The following is a 19,185-nucleotide window of genomic DNA, read 5'->3' as shown; positions in this document are numbered from 1 at the left end:
GAGTTGACGCCCCTGTCAGCCAGTTAGGTTTGGTGTACGTACAGTTTATTCATGTTTATGTCAAAACTCCACACAATCTCCTGTCTGATGAGTGACAACAACCAGCAGGACAAAACCACAGAGAAGCACAGGCCCTGGTCAAATACGTGGGAATGCACCTTTTTCTCCCTCCTCTTGAGAGATTCCACCTAAAAAAATAAAAAAAAAACCCCAAGGAGAAAAAGATGCATTCCCCTCATATTCAAACAAGGGCACAGTCTACAAGAAAACAACATATACCACAAGACGTCTCATCCAGACACGGTGGACACTGTTACTGCTGACTAATCACACTTCAGACAAAGCAGGGTCAAGGGTTGCAACATTGCCTATTAGCACACCACACACACACACACACCACACACCACACACACACGAACACGAACTCGGGGAGTAATGCAACTGAGCAGGTATGAGAAAGTCAAGGGAGCCATTGCTGGGACTACAGGACAGAACTACAGCAGCACAGAGCTCTGAGGGGAAGTGCCAGGGCAGCAGTTTAGTATGAGTCAGTCCAGGGCAGGTTATACAATACTTTCACAGTGTGTGAGAGTGTGTGTGTGTGTGTGTGTGTGTGTGTGTGTGTGTGTGTGTGTGTGTGTGTGTGTGTGTGTTTGTGTGTGTGTGTTGAGGGTGATCTGTGTTTGTAAATGTGTGCGATATGATAATATGCTTTTCCTTCATCAATTATATTATATATAAAAATTATAATACTAATATATTTTAGCTTTACTGTAAAAACTCATTACAATCATCACTAGGTAAGATGAAACTAACTGAAAATGTCAGATGATGTAACCTTATGTTTAGCTGTAGCAGAATATCATGTTGAGGCAGATCAAAATTAAAATTTTGATTTAATTACCAGTAAATTAATTTAGACACAATTTATACAAACAAAAGCTGGTGTTATTCAGCATTTTATTACTATCAATAAATCCAATGGGGGGGGTAGATTTTTTTATTACATCAGTTGCAGTGAGAGAGAGCGAGACAGGAAAATCAGGGAGAGAAAGAGAGAGAGAGAGAGAGAGAGAGAGAGAGAGAGACAGACAGACAGACAGGGGGGATGACACACAGCAAAGGGCCTTGGGCCAGAATCGAACCTGGGCAACTGCAGTTAGGACTAAGCCTCAATGGTAAGCACTCTACTAAGTGAGCCACTGGGGCGCCCCCATCTCAAAATAGCTTGATTTCCTGACGCACTCTGTGGCACTATGTGCCAATCCTCTCTGTTCCTAATTAAGTTGCAAAACTGGTCCCAAATATACAGTGAATTTCCTCAAGTGGTTGGGCACTGTAGTCTTTAGCAAATGTTACCACAACAGGAGAAACAGTGCATATTTGGGGAATGTTTTCTATTTTCACTGAATAATGTTGATGACAGCAGAACAAGGTATGTTGGGCTGAGCCAAAATGAACTATATGCCTGTGTTCACCCAGAGCGCTTTATCTCTATGTATATGGGTTTGTCCTTTTCATGTGATTTGTTGCCAAAAATATATATAATACCACCAGCATTATCCCTAAAATCAGAATCCTATAAACTTGTCACGCTGTTTTCCCACCTCAACAATCGTTCTCATGATTTAAACTGTGTATTTATTTTGTATAAGCTGCATAATATGAATATGCACAACACATTTTTAAAAGGGGAGCGCTCTTTATTGAGCATGTTCTGTATGCGGTATGAGTTTGTATGGTAAACAATGTTAGTGCATTATTCTACCCTTTTTATTTTGCTGTCACTATTGGAGTGGTCCTCAGCATATGCTCATTGTTTCATTGAATGCAGCGCTGTATATTGCTGTTTGCATTTCTGTCTCTGCAATATGTCGCAGTTTGTATGTCTGCTGCAGTTTGTATTGTAAAGTCTGCTTGCTGAGGAATGACAAATAAAAGCTACTCATTAATTCATTCATTCATCATTCATAAGTTTATAGAGATCAAAGTCGATCTTAAGAGGACAGCATGAGGCCAAGTGTCTGATCTTTGTTTGATGTAAACAGTGTCTGAACTAAAAACCCAGTGAGGGTGGAGGGATGGGGAAAGGGAGGGAGGGGAATAGGAGCGGAAAGTATTGCAATGAGGCTAAAAGCCAGCCAGCCAGCCAATCAGCCAGCCAGCCAGTCAGCCAGCCAGTCAAGGTAGATATGAGGGATACAAAGCTCAAGTAGTAAAAAAAGGAAAAAAAAAAAAGGGGGGGGGGGGCAGATTGGGTTAGCCATTAGGTTAGTTTTAAAGCGACAGATTTGAAATACATACCGCCCAGATGCAAGTCCAGGATTTCACTGTAATTAGAATCTCCCCAATAGTCTACAATGACAGGGATATATTAGAGATAGGAGTTATTTTACACGGCCCCAAACTGGGCACACAAACACACACACACACACACACACACATACACACACACAAAAAATTCTCCAACAAGTCATGCACGTTCTTGCAAACACACAGACACACACGTACACACTGCAGCAACACTCAGAACAAAGAGAGTCCATCAGTACTCACCACAGTACATAATGCAGTCATATGTGGTTTGTGCAATATTACAGTACATGGCATTTCCCAAATTCGCAAATTAATAAAGAGACCGCTACATAGATTTGCTGTATTGCTGTGTACTGGCTCAGTCTCCTTAATTTCACACAAAGCCTCTTGGGCTGTGATGTGTGCTGACATTTGGAAGGTAAATGTTGTTTGCTTGTATTATGTGCATTTGATTTGACAAAGTTACAGTTGCTCAGACAACGAAGAAGATTTAATTTTCTCCAGTTATGTTCCATCCAATCCATGTGGAACAAGGTTCAATTACAATAATGTAATGATTTAATACTTGGTTATTTCCGACTGAAAGAGTGGCTGAGTGTTAAGCGAGACCTTTGCGTGCAACATTTGAAGTCAGAAAACAAGTATGGATTGTGGTTAGTCACCATAATAAAAGAGATAATAGATAAGATCTCAGAAAATACCTGAACCAAGTCACTCAGCCACAGCAAACACTTTCAGTAAACATTCTAATAAAGTAGTTGTCAGCCTGCAACCCAATTTAAATTTGATCTCTTACGTTCTGATTGCATTTGTACAATAACATGATCTGAGTCTTGATAAGAGTACAGAAACTCTCCTCATTGAGAGGCAGTGAAGAGGACAAAACACATCCAGAATGAGCACACACAAATCTATGTCGGGACACACATTCTCCTGATTCGCATGCAGCTCGGACTGACGATGGCGGACATGTCGTGAACGAACAGAGACCAACATGTTCAGAGATGGAGAACTGTTGCAGTGTGTCACCACAGATGGAGCCTACATAACAGTGTCACATGTCATTAATAAAAATAAATTAAAAAATAAATAAATAAAAAAGGAAACTACAGTAAATCTAATACCTGATCTTCTTTTGTGCTGTTTGGGTAATGTATAAGTACCTTTATACAATCCTTTAAGAGAGTAGAGTAGTAAACAAGTTAAACAAGTTAAAACATACTCAAACATTTTATTGAACGGAAAGTAAGTAGTTACTTGGTTGATCGGAAAATGGCCAAATTTAAAGGAATGTCCAATGCATATGTGCATGCATTTGCTTGATAAAAGCTTTTATATTATTCTGTTACCATCCCCATCAAGTAAATCAGGAAGGAATACACTGTCAGCACTATAGAGGATAACCTCAGAACCTTCCTCTCATACAAAACTCACATCACTTAAATACCGTGTTATTGCTGCGTCGCACTATTCATGCTTGACACGGTTACAAAACTGTAGCAAATAATGAACTGTGCTGCTCGCTATTAAATAACGTATTCTTCACCTCAGAAGTATATTGTCTGTGATAGTCCCTTGTCAAGACTAATTTAGGTTTATTACTTTTGTGAAACGATCATGTCTTTCTGCACACAAATCTACAGGATGAAATATGCTTCAGTACAACTGAATAATTGGTAAATGTGGACGGTGATTTCAACACAGTCTAAACGTTCGCAAAGGGACAGTTTTTCTGAGGTAATGTAATTCTATGTTACATCATCCTAATTATTGATATTACGATTATTCCCTTTGGAGCTCTAGAAAGGCTGAACTTGTGTTATATAAAAGATAAAACATGTTCTCACAGAGCCACCACTGACACAAAAACAAAATTTAATTGACATACATACAGTAAATCACTTGTAAAATGTTAATAATAAGAGTGTTATGAAATTTATTACACCATTTAGTTCAGTGAATGTGTGTGCTATGTCTATCTGTAGTAGCATTATTGATGCACCACGACATGTGGGACCAGATTGATATATTTTTTTGTGAATGTTTGAAGGTGTAAGTAACAAGTCGTTACCTGCTTCTCCTCTCAAAGCTTTCTCCACAGCTACGCCCCGTTCTTCCAGCTGCCTCTGCTTCTCCTCCACCTGCTCCAACTGTCTCTGGATAATCTGAGCAGACAAGCCGGGAGATGGTCGCATTATTAATGAAGTGCACAAACGCACAAACACACAGTGGCACAAGTGCATTATAAACAACTCAAGTCGCTCTCACACGGGCGCACAGAACAATAACAACCCTAATTACAAGTGATTTTGTCCCAAAATGTTCAATGGGAGGCAGCTGCAGAGGTTACCTCTAACAGTCCGTTGATGCAACAGTTTACTCTCATTAAAAATACATTTCTTAAGGCGCGTTAGGAGAGCAGCTAATTAAAACTGTATTAAGTAGGAGAGCCTGCTTTGATTGGCATTAGAAATAGAATTTATGATTTTCACCAAAAACTATTAATATTTCATAGCTCTCCCTCTTCGGACCAGACCACACTCTCGCTTGTCATTGGCAGTGGCAAAGAAAAGGAGGCAGTAATGGAGGGAATGCTGCCTCTGAAGACTTTTGAGTCCATTTTACATGCTCCTTACCCTGTGTATTAAACTCTGGTTACCATGAACAAATACAGCACGAGGGCAGCTAAGATGTCTGGCTTTTTGAGACACTCAAATATTTAAATCAAAGTAAGTTTCTAGTGGGGGGAGCTTTAGCTAAATCATCTGAACTGTGCCCACTACCAATAGAAGGGTATGACTTGTCAATTTGACAATTTGATTACAATTTTAAAATTTTTAGAATAATTCAATATAATTATCATGATGAATTACTGCAGTTTCGGTCAACATTGCAGGTACCGTCAGTTACTGACTGCCAGGCATTTTAGTGGTGCAACAAATGAAGTCGGTGTGTGGATCCAAGTGAAACCACTTCACTACTTAAAGTAAAATGGGTTTTGCCTTTTTTAAATGACCTATTGGCAAATTCAGCTCACAGACCCCTTTGGTGAAAAAGAGAGGTGCCTTCTGCATCTCACATGTGGTGGTACTGTGTGCACAGTGCTTTGATGAAATGATGAGATGAAACCTTTGATAGAAGTTGATAGAACTTTGATAGATAACTGGTGTGTGACCTGGTGCAATGGGCAGAAAGAGATATTTATAAAAATGAGCTTAGTCTGAAAACTAGTTTCCTCTCCCTCTCAGTCAGAGCTTGACGTTATCAGTGCTACGCAGCAACAGGCAGTAAATAAAACACCATGGTTTGTATTCTGCAAATGGCCACTGAAAGGAAGCAAAATTGAGGCGAGCGAGAAGAGAGAGTCAATCGCAGTCTTCCTCTACTACATGCTGTATATATAAACAGACCTATACATAACTTCTTTGGCATGCATGACATGAATAACTGTGATACTGTTGCATGTCAACACCCCCTCTTAGTGTTTGAAAAGCCATTCAGTACACGACCTCTGTAGGGAAACCAACAAATAAAGAATACTGTACATTCATCCTATTCAACCTTTTTTTTTTTTCATACATTAAAAGCAATGTGAAAAGAGACAGAAACCTGTTATATTGGTAACAATGGAAAGTTGGCATTGGTCAGGTACCTGGGCTCTATGCAGCCTCTTCAGTTCCTCCTGCTTGGCTTGTCGTCGCGCAGCTTTCTGGACTCTTCGTGTCAGCTTGGCATTCAGCTCTTCCTCTGTGTAGGTTTTCTGGTAGACGAGCAAAAACTGAGGTTAAAAACGTGTCTCATTCGCAAGCTGCTAATCTGAACAGTTGGCTCCATGGGGGCCCTGGCCCTTCAGACAAACTGAACAGGAGAAGAGGGGGAAACTCTGATTAGATCTTCTAGGTGAGGATCCACATTAGCTAGCACAATGCACTCTAGCTTCACTACACATCTACCCACTTCTCTAGGCCTATGAATTGTAATCCCAAGGTTCGGTAACATAAACATTTTAGAAAACAAAGTGACACATACATCAACTTCACTGTAGCTCTCACAGTTATAATCCCTCTTCACAATTTGATAGGCAATTCAGTATGCGCGTAAGCAGGGATGTTTCCCCTCTCAGTTGACTTGTAAGGACATAAAAAGCTGACATAAATAAGCAGCAAGAGAAAATAGTTCTGAAGGAAAATGTGTCAAAGTTATTCCAGTAGCCAGACCGGAGTCAAAGCAGAGCCACAGTGACAGATGGGCAAGTTAATATCATACCAGTCAGACAGGAACAGCACCTGATATCAAGAGATGCTGAGGTGTCATTGTGACCAGAAAGGTAGGTGCTATTGGAAAAGTCATGTTTTTAACAGAGTGGATATCCAGCAGTGAGTGAGTGGGCGCTGCACTCCGACTGTCACATGCATCCAGAGAGGACGGTTAGTTTGAGGTCAGATGCACATAAGGTGTTATGATAGCAAAGTGGCGCATGCGCAGAGGGCTGGGGCTGGGGCTGGGGTGGGGGGTGGTGGTGGGGGGGGTATCAATGGGAATGTATGTAATACTACCTTTGTGGCGTATGATCTCTTGAACGCCAGTGCGTGAGGAACATAAACAGACTTGGGGAAGACAAAAAACATAAAAAAGGGAGGAAACAAACATGATACAGATGATATGATTAAATGGGTTAATGATTATGTGAAAATTGGTCAAAATAAAACAAACAAAAAAAAAGTAATATTTAGCAGGTATGATCAAAACAGGCAATGTTAATATCCCACACCAAAACATAAATATGACAGGGTGCAGCGACATTTTGTACATCTATGTTAATTCAAAATTAGTCAAATGAAACACTAAATCACAAATTACATTGTAAGAAACGGATTTGACATGTAAAACCAATGATTTGAGAGACCTGTCTTCCCATAAAGTGGTAAGAAAAGTCTCTATTAAATACACTTACAGAGCTGGGAAACTATAATACTATACTAGAGACTAGTCTACTCGATTCCTGTGGGCTCTCATTCAATTACACACGGCCTGGCAGGCATGATGCAGCTTTAATCTCCCGTGACTGTAGCTGAATAAAGTCCAAATTCAGACCAGTATTCATGAAGAGTAAGAAAATGTCAATTCCTTCTCCACGCGTGTCGTCAGGATGAAGAAAACTAAATGGGAGTGTGTGAAGAGTTTGTTTTTTGTGTGCGTTTCCAATAGTTAATGGATTCATGCCTCTGGCCCTGAACTCACTGTATCTATCTAAACCACCAGGTACACACACAAAAACTGAGCAGCAGCAGAGACAGAGATTTTGAATTTCAGCCATAAGCATAATGAATACAAATGAATTCAAATAAAAGAGCTCATATTAGAGACAGTCCTCGCAAAAGCTATGCCTCCAGCATATTTAATGAATCCAGTCTTGAAGAATTCACTCATTTAGCAATTTTGATAACACATATGATTATGATGTACATTTAATATGTCATATTGTGGAGCTGAAAAATATGTTCTCAACCATGACTTGGGTACATGATTTGTTCTGAGGGGAAAAAAGTTGAAATATTCTTTTTAATAGTCTCCTTAAAAAAGAATTAATGAAGTTTTATTACAAATTAATTCCAGGCCAGCTTCAACAGCCAGAGGCAAGCCATGTAGGCTATGTGAGTGTTCATATGTTTATTTGAAATTCAAAATCATTTAACCACTACTGCACAATACCTCGTCATTGTCTTTTTCCTTTTCTCGATCAACCTCTTTTTCCCGCCCTCTTTCTTTATGCCTCTCTTTCAACCTCTTTTTCTCCTTTAACTCCTTCCTTCTCTCCTTCTCCAGTTTCTCCTCCTTTATTATGGCTTCCTTCTGCATGCCTGACACTAGGTCAAAGATGTCCATATGCCGCTGGGAGTGGAAGAAATGATTTAAATGGAAGGTGGTTTTCAGGGAAGCAAAACAGAAACAGAGGCAATGGATGTACTGAGGACACGTCGAGCCTCGCAGAAGCCCTGTCTGCAAAATGCTGTCTCACCCGCTGTAGTCTGCAAAGGCTACACAGGCATATCTGCCAGGGTTAGACGTAGGGCAGTGTAAATATGTTAATGGTGTTCTGCTTTGCACCTAACTGGATGAACACATCACCTGCTACTGCTGTTTGTGTGAGATTTTTGCTGATAAATGTGAGGGGAAGATAGTGATTTTCAGAATCAAGCCTCACTATATCTACAACAACAAGATCAAAAAGAGTAGCTGTTCAAAAGGCTTCAGAAATTTTGAATGAGTCACAGTCTCATCTAAACTTCACTCTACAGTTTGCTGACTGGTCCGGCTTTGGGCAGCGGGTCTCCACTGATTGTCAGCAGATGTTTTACGGACTAAAATGTCTTAAATGAGCCGAGTCAACTCAAGCTGGCTTTGTGAAGCTCTACATGTCTAAATTACCTGATGGCAAAGATGTGAAATGTCTTAGTTGGGTCTATTGTTACTCACATCTGCCTTAGACTTCTGGGAGGATCTCTCCAGAACGTCGTCACAGGACAGGTCCGAGTCCTCAGAGAAGCTCAAGTTTCTGCGTGATTTCAAGTCTGTATCGTGTAAAATAAGCAAAGAAATTAACTAAATTCCCAGATTCAAAAACGCATTTTAAACTCTGGATTGCCTCTCTCACCTGACGATCTCCCAGGGGGCGATGTTCTCTTCCCAGAGTCCTGAGTGGTGGAGCTTGAGGACGGCGTGCTCGGACACGATTTGTCATCCTTCTTCTTTTTGTCCTTCTTGTACCCTGAGAACACAGCCTTCCATAACGACTTATGTTTGGGCGGTGTCTCGTCCGTGCCGGAGACCCTGCTGCTGTCGTTCTTGGCTTTTTTCTCCTTCTTGTTCTTGCGCGGCGAGAAGAGGGAACTTCGTTTCTTGCTCTTACTCGTAGAGGAGCCGTCGGACGAAGCCACCGAGCTGTCCAGACTCTTGTTGCTGCTGAAGAAACGCTCCGGTATGGTCTCGGCCTTCTTCGACTCCAGGGCTTTCACGGCCGATGTCTTCGGAGATCCGACTGACTTTTTACTTTTTCCTGCGGTATCCGGGGTCACACTCCAGGCCACTTTAGGTGAGGCACCCTTGTCAACGTCAGATTCTTTCATTTTGTTTAGCTGCTTGGCCATGGCGTCCTTTAGTGCCTGGCTCTTGACAGACTTTTCTCTGGCCCTCATTCTCTCTTCAGCAATCTCCTTTGCCTCTGGAGAGAATTGAGTTGCCCTCTGTGTCTTAGAGGCCTGATTGCTTTGGATATTGGGTTTACCATTTTCCATCGCTAGAGCCAAATGCAGAGGAGGTCTTTCCCTGCTGGGCTTGCTGGTGGGTGGAGTATAATACCTGTTCATGCTCGTCTCTGGCGTCCGCTCATCATACGTCTCCTCCACGTCATCGGCAAACGGAATCTCCTCCACCGTCTCCACAAATGACTTCCTCATCTCCACCGGTCGAGGCTTCTTCTTCTCCCTCATGACGACCACTGGAGCTGCTTCTGGCTCTGCCTGCGGTGACGGGACTTTCCTGGGTGCAGGCTTGGGTGCAGACACAGGGCTCAACTGGGTCCTTGGCGTAGGAACAGGATTCTTGGTTTTCGCCGGCTCTTTGGCACGCTCAGGTGGAGGTTTTTCTGTTCCGTTGCTCCAGGACACCTGATGTCTCTGCTGCCTGAGCACGGCTGGAGACTGATTAGCAGGCACAGGTGGTGGTGGGCTGGAGGGCGGGGTGAGCATAGTGGAGTCAGACATGTTGTAGCTGTCACTGTTTGCCATCTGGCTCGTGGCCAGGCTCCCATTCAACCCCAGGCCAGAGCTGCTGCTGAGGTCTCTCTTATCGGAGCCATTACTCTTGGGCTCCGCAGGTGCAATGGGAGTAATGACCTGACCCTCAAGAGTGATGTTGAGTCTGCGAATGACAGCGCGGCCAGTGAAGGCAGGCTTCTGTTCCTCAGACACATCGGGAGACTGTGTCTTGACAGGAGTTGGTTCCTGTGTTGGAGCCTTAACAACACTCTTCTCTAAAATTTTGCTACTGCGATCCAAAGGAGTCAGACCCAGGCTTTTTCTTATCTCAGCACTCTTTAACCAAAACTCCTCAATGATATCCGTCTTTTTAGAGGGAGTTTCCTCTGTTGAGGAATCTATGGACTTTGAGTGCTCCGATGTGTCCTCGTCAGCTTTGGTCATGGGCGTTGAAGTGACTGCGGGGACAGGCTGAGTTCTAACGGGAGAATCGGAGGTGAGGGGCGACGACGGTTCCTGACAAGGCAAAGGCTGGGCACAGATTGGGGAGAGCGGGTTACCCGTGAGAGGGCAAATGGAGCGGTGAGGGTAGACCGGAGATTTCGGTGGGCAAGTCTCTGGCAGGGGGGTGGGCTGGGAGCGAATTGGTGAGCTAACTGGAGATTTGACAGGGGATCTGACAGGTGACTTGATTGCGGGCTTGAGTGGAGAGGCGATGGGTGATTTGCTGGGTGAACTGGGAGGTGACGAGGCAGAGACATTGACAGGAGAAGCGGCAGCAGGAGGAGAAATAGGAGAAGAGACAGTAAAATGATCGTGGACAGGAGCAGGGGAAGGGCACGGCGGGCTCTTGGCAGCTGGAGAAGGAGTAGTCCTGTCAGGCTTCGTTTCCTCAGGTATGAACGGTTCAGGGAAAAAGCGAGTGCCGGGAGACTTCACAAGAGGTATCTGGAAAAGAAAAACAGAGACGCTCAGGATTTCAGGACTTCAAAACTACCATCACTTATCTTCAACTTTAGATTTATCTCACGTGTGTCTCAGGCCCTGGTGATGGTTTGAGAGGGGAAAGGATGACATCTTCTTTCTGCACTGGGCTGCTGCTGGATGGCTCTGAAGGAACAAACAACAAAATGTACTGCTATTTATTCTTGTAACAAACATGTACGTGAATGAGCAATTTCAAGGAGTGATTAGTGATGTTTACCAATACTGGAGGCCATTTCCACACTCTCTGATTTCTTGTCTTCTTCAGGAAGAGCTTCAACATGCTCTGATTGGTGCAAACGAGCCTCAGCTTCTGCATCTGAAGGGATGTCATCTGGAATTTAAACATAACATTATGAAGTATTGCACTGTTATACAGCTTTATAATAATTTAAATATTTCCAGTATTTTATTGTGATGAGTTCATTATAAACCAAAGACGTGAAAGAACTGATTGTCTTGTTATTTATATTTGTCTGGCAGCTTACCCTGATCCATCTCTGTACCAGGTTCTATATCTGGGCTGTCTGCTTCTGCCTCCAGGTCTTCATCCTCGCCGGGCTCTGGCGCAACAAAGAAATGGCAAGAAATAAGTCAAAAGGGTAACAAATTCTGTCTTCACTCATTCAAAGAGTAGAGAACATTTTGCAACTTTCTACAACAACCTAACCTCAACTCAACTTTTTTCAAAAATTAATGGCTGGAGATGGAAAAAAAAAAAAAAAAGAACAAGAATTAAAAGACTGCTTCATGAAAAAAGCAAAGTTTTGAAGAGTGGTGTGTTTAACTAAAATCTTATTTTTTTCCTGCAAAAAGCTTTAAAGAAAGTGTTCTGGTAAAAAATGACATTCGTTTTGCATACAAATGTAATCATACAAGTCTGTCAATAAATATGAACAAAAGATGCGCGCAGAGTAGCATTAGTAAATACATGCAGCTATCCATTTATAAATTGGCAAAATGGATGACATTTGAACCAGCAAAAGCACAACGGAAATGTTAATGACGATGGTTACGGGAGGAGCAGCAGTCCCTCATGTGGAAGACTCAAAACTGGAACAGGAGAAACGACCCACACAGTTAATTCATGCAGTTATATGCAATAATATCACAACATTAACCATCATTTGTGCTCAATGCACAAAATGGTCTATTGTTCATGTGGGTGCACAAGCACTTACTGAAAGACCATCTGATTCTAGCAGGTCTGAGCACAAGTAGATCTTTACTGAGCTTTTAACCCAGAAAACAAGCGCTGTCCATAAACTAAGGACTCTCATTCCATTCATTCAAGCTTTTAAACTGTTGATTAAGTGCCTCTGCAGACTCATTCTCTAAACTTTTTGCAAGTTCAAGAGCCATTAAGGGGTTAGTCCAAAAAAAATAATAACAGCACCAGCAGATTCCAATGAAATACTGCACATATTACCCATCAGGGGAAGAAACACTGGGGTATTAAGTGTTTTCAAGCCTTGATAGCTCATCTGTCTCTGGAATACATTATATTGCAGTATAGTCTGCTATGTAAGTAAAGAGAAAATACATATTTTGGAAGTTGGAAAGGGTACGGTGAGAGGTTGGGTTGGGAAAGGTGAAATACAGGCGCTGATACGATCCCAAGAGAGAAGAACTCTCAAGAGCGACAGCCGTACAGCATGCATGCTTGTGAGGTTACTGGTCTCTGCACGTGTTTTCCGCATGCTCCAGGAAAAGGCCAGCCGATAGACAGATAAGAGTACAAGTCTAAGGCGGGATGTCACGATCCCGTTTGACGTCTGAGCTACCTCCAGACATGGACTCCAACCAGACTCTCACTGCCTCGTGTCGGGCGGATGTGTGGGCAGGTGCTACGTTCAAACCAGAAGATACAGAACGACGAGGGATAGATGGCAGGGAAATAACAGTAAAGTAATTAGACACATGGGAAAGGACATAGCAGAACACAAAAGAACAAAGCAGAACAAAATCAAAAAGGAATTGACAAGGGGGTTATGTGGTGCACTGGGATGTGGTTGAAGAACTTAACGTTCACCCCAGCGGACCAACAGCAACTCTGAATGACAAATTAAAAGACTGAACACAAAATTAGACATTCCACGAAAAAAAGCAACGTGACAAAAATGTACAAAATCAGAGATGATTATAAACAACAGGTGGGTTAGTTGGGTGAGGTGGCTCTTCCTGTCGCACACACAGACATGAAGACAGAACAGCAGCAGCCGCACTGATGAAAGGAGACCCTGATTCTTAACATTGTGAGGCCCACAGTCTTCCCAGGTGCTCGGCTCCTCTGGGTGGGTTACCTGTGGAGGAGGGCTGCGTGAGCTCAGAGGGTTGGGAGAGTTGGGAGGCCGAGGCCGTCAGGCCGTCCTTGTCTCCGTCAGAGTCCAGGTGTGTTCTCACCAAACCTGGAATGGCCTGGGGATCCACAGGCTGCAGGGCTTGTTGGATCTGTAGGTTCCTGGCTAAATGAGGGAGTCAGCGTGTGGTGCAGTGTTGTGTTTTTTGGGTTGTGGTGAAGTTTTGTGAACCATGAAAAAGGAGATGAGGGCAGTTGTGCAAAGATAGTAGAGAAAGACAGGGGGGAAGAAGAAGAAGAAGAAGAAGAAGAAGAAGAAAAACAAGAAACAGAGAGAAGGGAAAAGACAAATATGAGGGAGAGGCAGAGAGACAGTTAGAATACAGTGGTAATGAAAAAATCATCAAAGGCGAGGAAGAGGGAGGCTGCATGCACTAGACTGCAAAAAAGTCAAACCATAATAGTGAGCTTCAAATATATAAAGTAAGAAAGAAATCATTTGTGGAACACAACAATTCTACCACTTAATACCAAACCATAACTGCAGCACCTATGTGGAAAACACAAACATCTCTGGCATTTATCAGATTAGTATTTGAAAGCCATGTACAAAAACAGAGGTAATAAATAAATAGCAGGTTAAAGTGGGACTCACAGTAAAAAGAAACACACTTTCCTTTGAAACACAACTGCAACCAACAAACCAAAACAATAAAACACAAACAAAGAAAGGAAAGCCACACTCTTATTGTAGAAATCCTTGAAAATGAAACCCAAACCAGCCAGGATTAAACATCACGCTCAAAGTAACTGCAAACACATCCACAGGCACTTCTGCTGCTACCTTTAAATGTACCAACATCCTCTTCATCTGTGAGGTACTTGTCCAGCCAAAGGCCTGACTGGAGCTCTCTATCCCAGGGGCAGTAATCCCCCTCTGCCAGCAGGGGGAGACAGAGGCCATCCCCCCCAAAAGAAACATACACAAATATATGCACGCACACACAAACACAGTGGACAAAGGGGGGAAGTAATGAAGAAGAGGGGGGTGGAAAAGGAGGAAAGAAGCAGAGGATGAGGAGAACAACGGTTGAGAGAGTGACAGTACACATGAAACAGACTTCGATAAAAAGCAAAGGCAACTAAGAAGGACAATCGGACACTGGACAGGGGTGTAAACATACAAAAAAGGAAACAAACTACATTTGTAGTCTTCCAAGATCACACCAAGAGTGGAAAAATAAATTTACCATCGCTTGACTCCTCATCATCTTCCTCATCTTCATCCTCCTCCTCCTCCTCCTCGTCTTCCTCTTCTTCATCTACTTCACCGTCTCTGCTGACTGCATCGCCCTGAGGTTCACCCTCGCCTTCGCCCTCACCCTCGTCTCCGAGGTCACCTCTCAGTTTGGCGTGGAGCTCTACCGCCTCCTTCCAGGGAACACCGCCAAGGTCCGAGGGACTGGGAAGCTGCTGTTGCTCCACCTCCACCTCCACCTCCTCCTGATCCTGATCCTCCTGCTCATCCTCCTCCTCCATGTCTGACTCTGAGCTACTGTCGGAGAACAGGGGAGGCCAAAAACATCAGCTTCCTCCTACAGTATTTCACAATGACTCTAATGTTCCATTTTCTACAGGAAGGAACAAATTTGTATTTTCTATATGTTTTTCTGAAATGTATTTACATTGGGTGTTAAGGAGTAAACAGAAATATGTATGCACTAGTTTTCCAAGTAACATTTATTTTGAGTTATTTTAAGTTATTAATTGTTTATTTTTTCAATTGATTTATTGTTAGGTTTTCGATTCATTGTCGGGTCGAAATTTGTGAAAAAAGGTAAAAGTGGCGTCTTCAAATTACTTCTTTTTTCCGATAAGTCCAGAGATATATGCCTTTTACACTGATAGAAAACAGAGAAAGGCTGCATATCCTCGCATTTCAGAGGCGGTGAATAGAGAATCGTTGACATTTTTAATCGTTAAATGAAAATTAACAAAACGATTAATGGATTACCAAAATATGCAATAATCGAAGAAGAGTGTTTGGTGTGTTTGATAAGATATGAGCGAGACCCTGTACTGAAATTCATACAGGGTAAGAATGAATGTGTTGAGTCCAATGTAAAACACCATGCTGTGTATTCTGTTTCCTTTCTTTTTTTCGCTCAAAAAGGTACTGTAATATGGATATATAATTTAGTTATGTTATTTTTAAAGAAACATTACCCTGCACTTAATTTAATTGTGACTACGGCTACTGTTGTTATGTATGATGTGCTGTGTTTGTTTATTTATTTATTTATTGTTTCTCTTTATTCTCTTTTTGTAAGTTTGCATTAAGGCTATAGATATAAAAAATATACAAAATAATAAACTTTTTTTTTTTTTTTTTTTTTTTTTTTAAAGTGCAATAATCAAAAACTGTGTATCTCGTTGTTATGCTCCTACCTGGAGCCCAGGTCAGCATCCGTAGCCTTGTCCAACACACTGCTGAGGTTGTGTTCCGCCAGCGTCTCCTCAGGCACCTCCTCCAGCTCCTCCTCCCTCTGCAGGGACACACGATAGTTCTCCAGCTCGATGCGCTCTGGAGTTCCCCGCAGTCGTTTAGCGAGGCTCGGCTCCTGTAGTCCGTTGACCTCTGGTGCTGAGACCCCAGGTGAGATGCAGGCATCAGGGCGGGCAGCAGGTTGGAGGTAAGAAGGCAAGGAAAGAGAGCACAAAACACAACTGAATCAGTTAGGTGCAACAGTCTACAGGAGAGGAGCAGCGCGGGTGGCATGCAGGACTGACTGATGATTAAGCTTCTAACTGTATTTTTCTATGTAGAAAATAAACTGGACTATAGCAAATCCACTGTGTAACTATTTGTGAAAAACTACTGTGATTAAAGACACAAATTCTGACTAAAGTTTTGTGTGAGAAAATCAGTTTAGTAGCATCAAATCCATCACACATCCAACAATGAAACTGGCGCATTTCCACACAATTTTACTGTATAATTATTTATTCCCATTTACTAAAGCAACTCTGTATTTTTAGGACAAACCGACAACAAGACACCGATTTAAGATCTAGAACTGAATTTATTGTGTTATATTATATTCCTACAGCAGATATTATCAACAAACACAAATAAGTTTAACACTCTAAAATATTTCTTTTATTCTACAGTTATAGGTACAAGGTTGGTGCCTTGCCTTTTTCCCATCCTGAGAAGCAAATCTTAAAACTGTATTTCCAAAGAAGGTATTTGGTGAATGTGAGTGGAATGGTTAAAAAGCAAGTGTTTTACACATTATACTACACTTGTTGTCTCTCCACTCACTTAATCAGAGATACAGTTGCCCTCCAATTACAAATGCTGTAAGCAATGACCCCAATTTACATTGGGGTCATCCCACTAAAAAGGATAGGTGTGAAAGTGAATGTGTGATATTTGATACTGTAGCATTGTATATGTTTATTTTATGTGGTCAGACAGCTGCAATGGTTTCAAGCATGAAAATGCAACACAGCTGTGAAGAAAATTACAGTTAAAATTTTATGCTTAACCTTTCCATAACAATTAAAGGGCTAAAGCGACCCCATGACACTGACAAATTCTGTTTTTGAAAATCTATTCATATGTATTTTCAATATTTTCAATAATGATAATCATGAATTATAGCGAGGGATTTACTAAAATATTAAGACTAGTGATGAAAAATACATTATAATTTAAGTGAATAATACAGATATAATCCGAAAATGATTTTTTAGTTACTTGAAGAACAACAGTTTTACTTTGACTTCCTATTACTGTGTACTCTAGAGCGATGGACCTCATTTAAATAATATGATTTGATTTTTCCGATTAATCTTAATCAGAAGCTAATCTTCTGGTTATTGTATTCCATGTTGCCTATGTTTAGTAATGAAAGCAATTCTTTAACGTTGTTATTATCTCACATTAATGTTACATTATGTTTATAGTATCATTACAGTACTTATGAGTAACTATTTCAATTTATAATACTACACTTGCCACACAATGCAGCAGGCTCTACGATTATATTCACCTATAATATGCAAAGCAATAAATGCAGCAGAGATGCACTATACTGAGCAAAACACAAGTAGGTCTTAGCAGCAAACTGTCAGGGGTGATGGGCTGAGGGATGCAGGAGGACAAGGCAGATGAGAAAGTGTGACAGAGGAGTGAAAAATCACAAGAGAACCAATCACAGGCACTAATTCAAGCTCTCAGTTTTAAACTGCTCTGATAGGAGGGGGAAAGGTAAAGCTCACAAAAGCACTGATACAGGCACTTCATCACAGTATGGTGAGTTTCAGTAAGAGGGATACAGTAGGTGCAAAACAGCTTACAAAGAGAAAGAAACACATCACAAAGCAGGCTCTAAAAGAAACACATCACACAGGAGGAGGTAGAGGTAAAAGAGAGCAGTCACAGGCCACTAGAGGTTACAGTCACAGAAGAGTAAAGCTTGGCTCTTCATTAAAACACAGGCAAGCAAAAATCGGGTTTAGGTAAACAATTAACTTAGGGATATGTTAATGTATTTCTAAATGCCAAATTTTGACTGATATTTTGAGTAAAGAAAGTTGCCAGATCATTGCTTCACTGAGCACAATAAAATCAGGATGAGAAGCAGAACAAGAGAGTTATACAAAGGGTTAATATTGCTGCCTGGAGAGCTGACCAGAAGGGACTCTGTCCAGCTCTTTTTAATTTCCAAGCCAAGAAAAACAAATAAATAAATTTAAGATGCACCATTCACTTCTAAAATTAAGTTAGCAGGTTAACTGCTTCCGGCCAATCACAAGTCATGAACTGGCTGCTAACATGGACAGAGAGAATGCTGCATCTTCAAAAGATAAATCAATCACTGAGACGAAGACTAAGAAAATTCACATGAACACTCAGTGAACGCTCAGTGAGTCAATACAGTCAGCTAAATCTGAACAGTCCAACTGACATTAACTGGCAAAGAGTAAAAGAAAGTAAGGAAGGAGGGACAAGAGAAGTCATGCTAGAGAAGGTTGAGCAGGACATTGATGGTGAAACAGCAGAAGAGGTAGATGCAGTAGGTACACAGGAAGGGAGAATCTAGGGGGTTGTGTGCCACCTGGTGGCAGGTCCAGGAGAGCGTGCGGCGGAGGGTACGCAGTGGAACTCCCACGCCCATGGCCAGACGGCAGGGCGCAACTGCCACAGCAAGAGAGGAAAGTGGGGTACCTGAGGGCTGGAGTTCGGCCGAGGGCGCTGCCGCTGCCATCGCCCTTCCGGGAGCATCTACGGTCGACGTGGGAGTTTGGGGCACCTGGTTCTCCTGCAAAGGTAGAGAGACAGATGACGTCAACTCCAGAAAAGTGTCAAATGTTCTTATCTAGGTACAAAATAAAGGATAAAAGGGTTCCTTATCAATATGCAACTCTGCTTCCTACATGATGGCTCATGTTCTCCTATATATCTAAGCACTGCATTTTGAAGATAAGCCAAACAATTAATTTCTTAATTAACTGCCAGCTATATCTGATTTTCCACCAGGATTTCATCATGTAAATAAAAACAGGTACCTTGGCTGTGATTGGAGCAGGGGAGGGAGCAGGCCTCTTTCTCTGAGCATAGCCAGACAGACGGTAACAGTAGTGAGGCTTGCAGTAAAATTTCCCTGCAGGATAAAAGAGACAGACAGACAACATAAGCAGACATTCTGAATGCATAAAAAAACATATACGGTGCATAATCTGCAAATTTCACCTCATAAACTCCATAGGCTGTTATCTGTTCTGTAGAAGCAGTCTGTCTGTTTGTCATTTAGAATTTAA

At 41.9% G+C, this 19,185-nt stretch overlaps 1 protein-coding gene across 24 annotated transcripts in view; it reads right to left on the bottom strand.

Moving 5' to 3' along the window:
* mical3a (microtubule associated monooxygenase, calponin and LIM domain containing 3a) overlaps positions 1-19,185 on the bottom strand; it is an 85,271-nt gene that overhangs the window by 8,410 nt on the left and 57,676 nt on the right. For 11 of the 24 annotated variants that reach the window (XM_056387963.1, XM_056387973.1, XM_056387976.1 and 8 more), the window contains 16 exons: positions 18,934-19,028; positions 18,593-18,686; positions 15,805-16,000; positions 14,607-14,911; positions 14,201-14,293; positions 13,361-13,522; positions 11,546-11,620; positions 11,278-11,391; positions 11,104-11,183; positions 8,972-11,021; positions 8,794-8,888; positions 6,873-6,923; positions 5,969-6,076; positions 4,388-4,481; positions 3,441-3,491; positions 2,305-2,355 (listed from right to left, as the gene is read on the bottom strand). In XM_056387963.1, coding sequence (XP_056243938.1) covers positions 2,305-2,355; positions 3,441-3,491; positions 4,388-4,481; positions 5,969-6,076; positions 6,873-6,923; positions 8,794-8,888; positions 8,972-11,021; positions 11,104-11,183; positions 11,278-11,391; positions 11,546-11,620; positions 13,361-13,522; positions 14,201-14,293; positions 14,607-14,911; positions 15,805-16,000; positions 18,593-18,686; positions 18,934-19,028 — 3,714 coding nt within the window. Of the gene's footprint in view, positions 1-2,304; positions 2,356-3,440; positions 3,492-4,387; positions 4,482-5,968; positions 6,077-6,872; positions 6,924-8,793; positions 8,889-8,971; positions 11,022-11,103; positions 11,184-11,277; positions 11,392-11,545; positions 11,621-12,841; positions 12,905-13,360; positions 13,523-14,200; positions 14,294-14,606; positions 14,912-15,804; positions 16,001-18,592; positions 18,687-18,933; positions 19,029-19,185 lie in introns of all 24 variants that reach the window. The other 13 variants (XM_056387972.1, XM_056387977.1, XM_056387975.1 and 10 more) reach the window with 10 other exon arrangements.

Source organism: Seriola aureovittata, chromosome 10, assembly GCF_021018895.1.
Source record: "Seriola aureovittata isolate HTS-2021-v1 ecotype China chromosome 10, ASM2101889v1, whole genome shotgun sequence".
In the NCBI taxonomy this organism is placed as follows: Eukaryota; Metazoa; Chordata; class Actinopteri; order Carangiformes; family Carangidae; genus Seriola; species Seriola aureovittata.
Note: the sequence above shows the minus strand (reverse complement) of the source record. Positions and strands in the feature narration are given on the sequence as shown.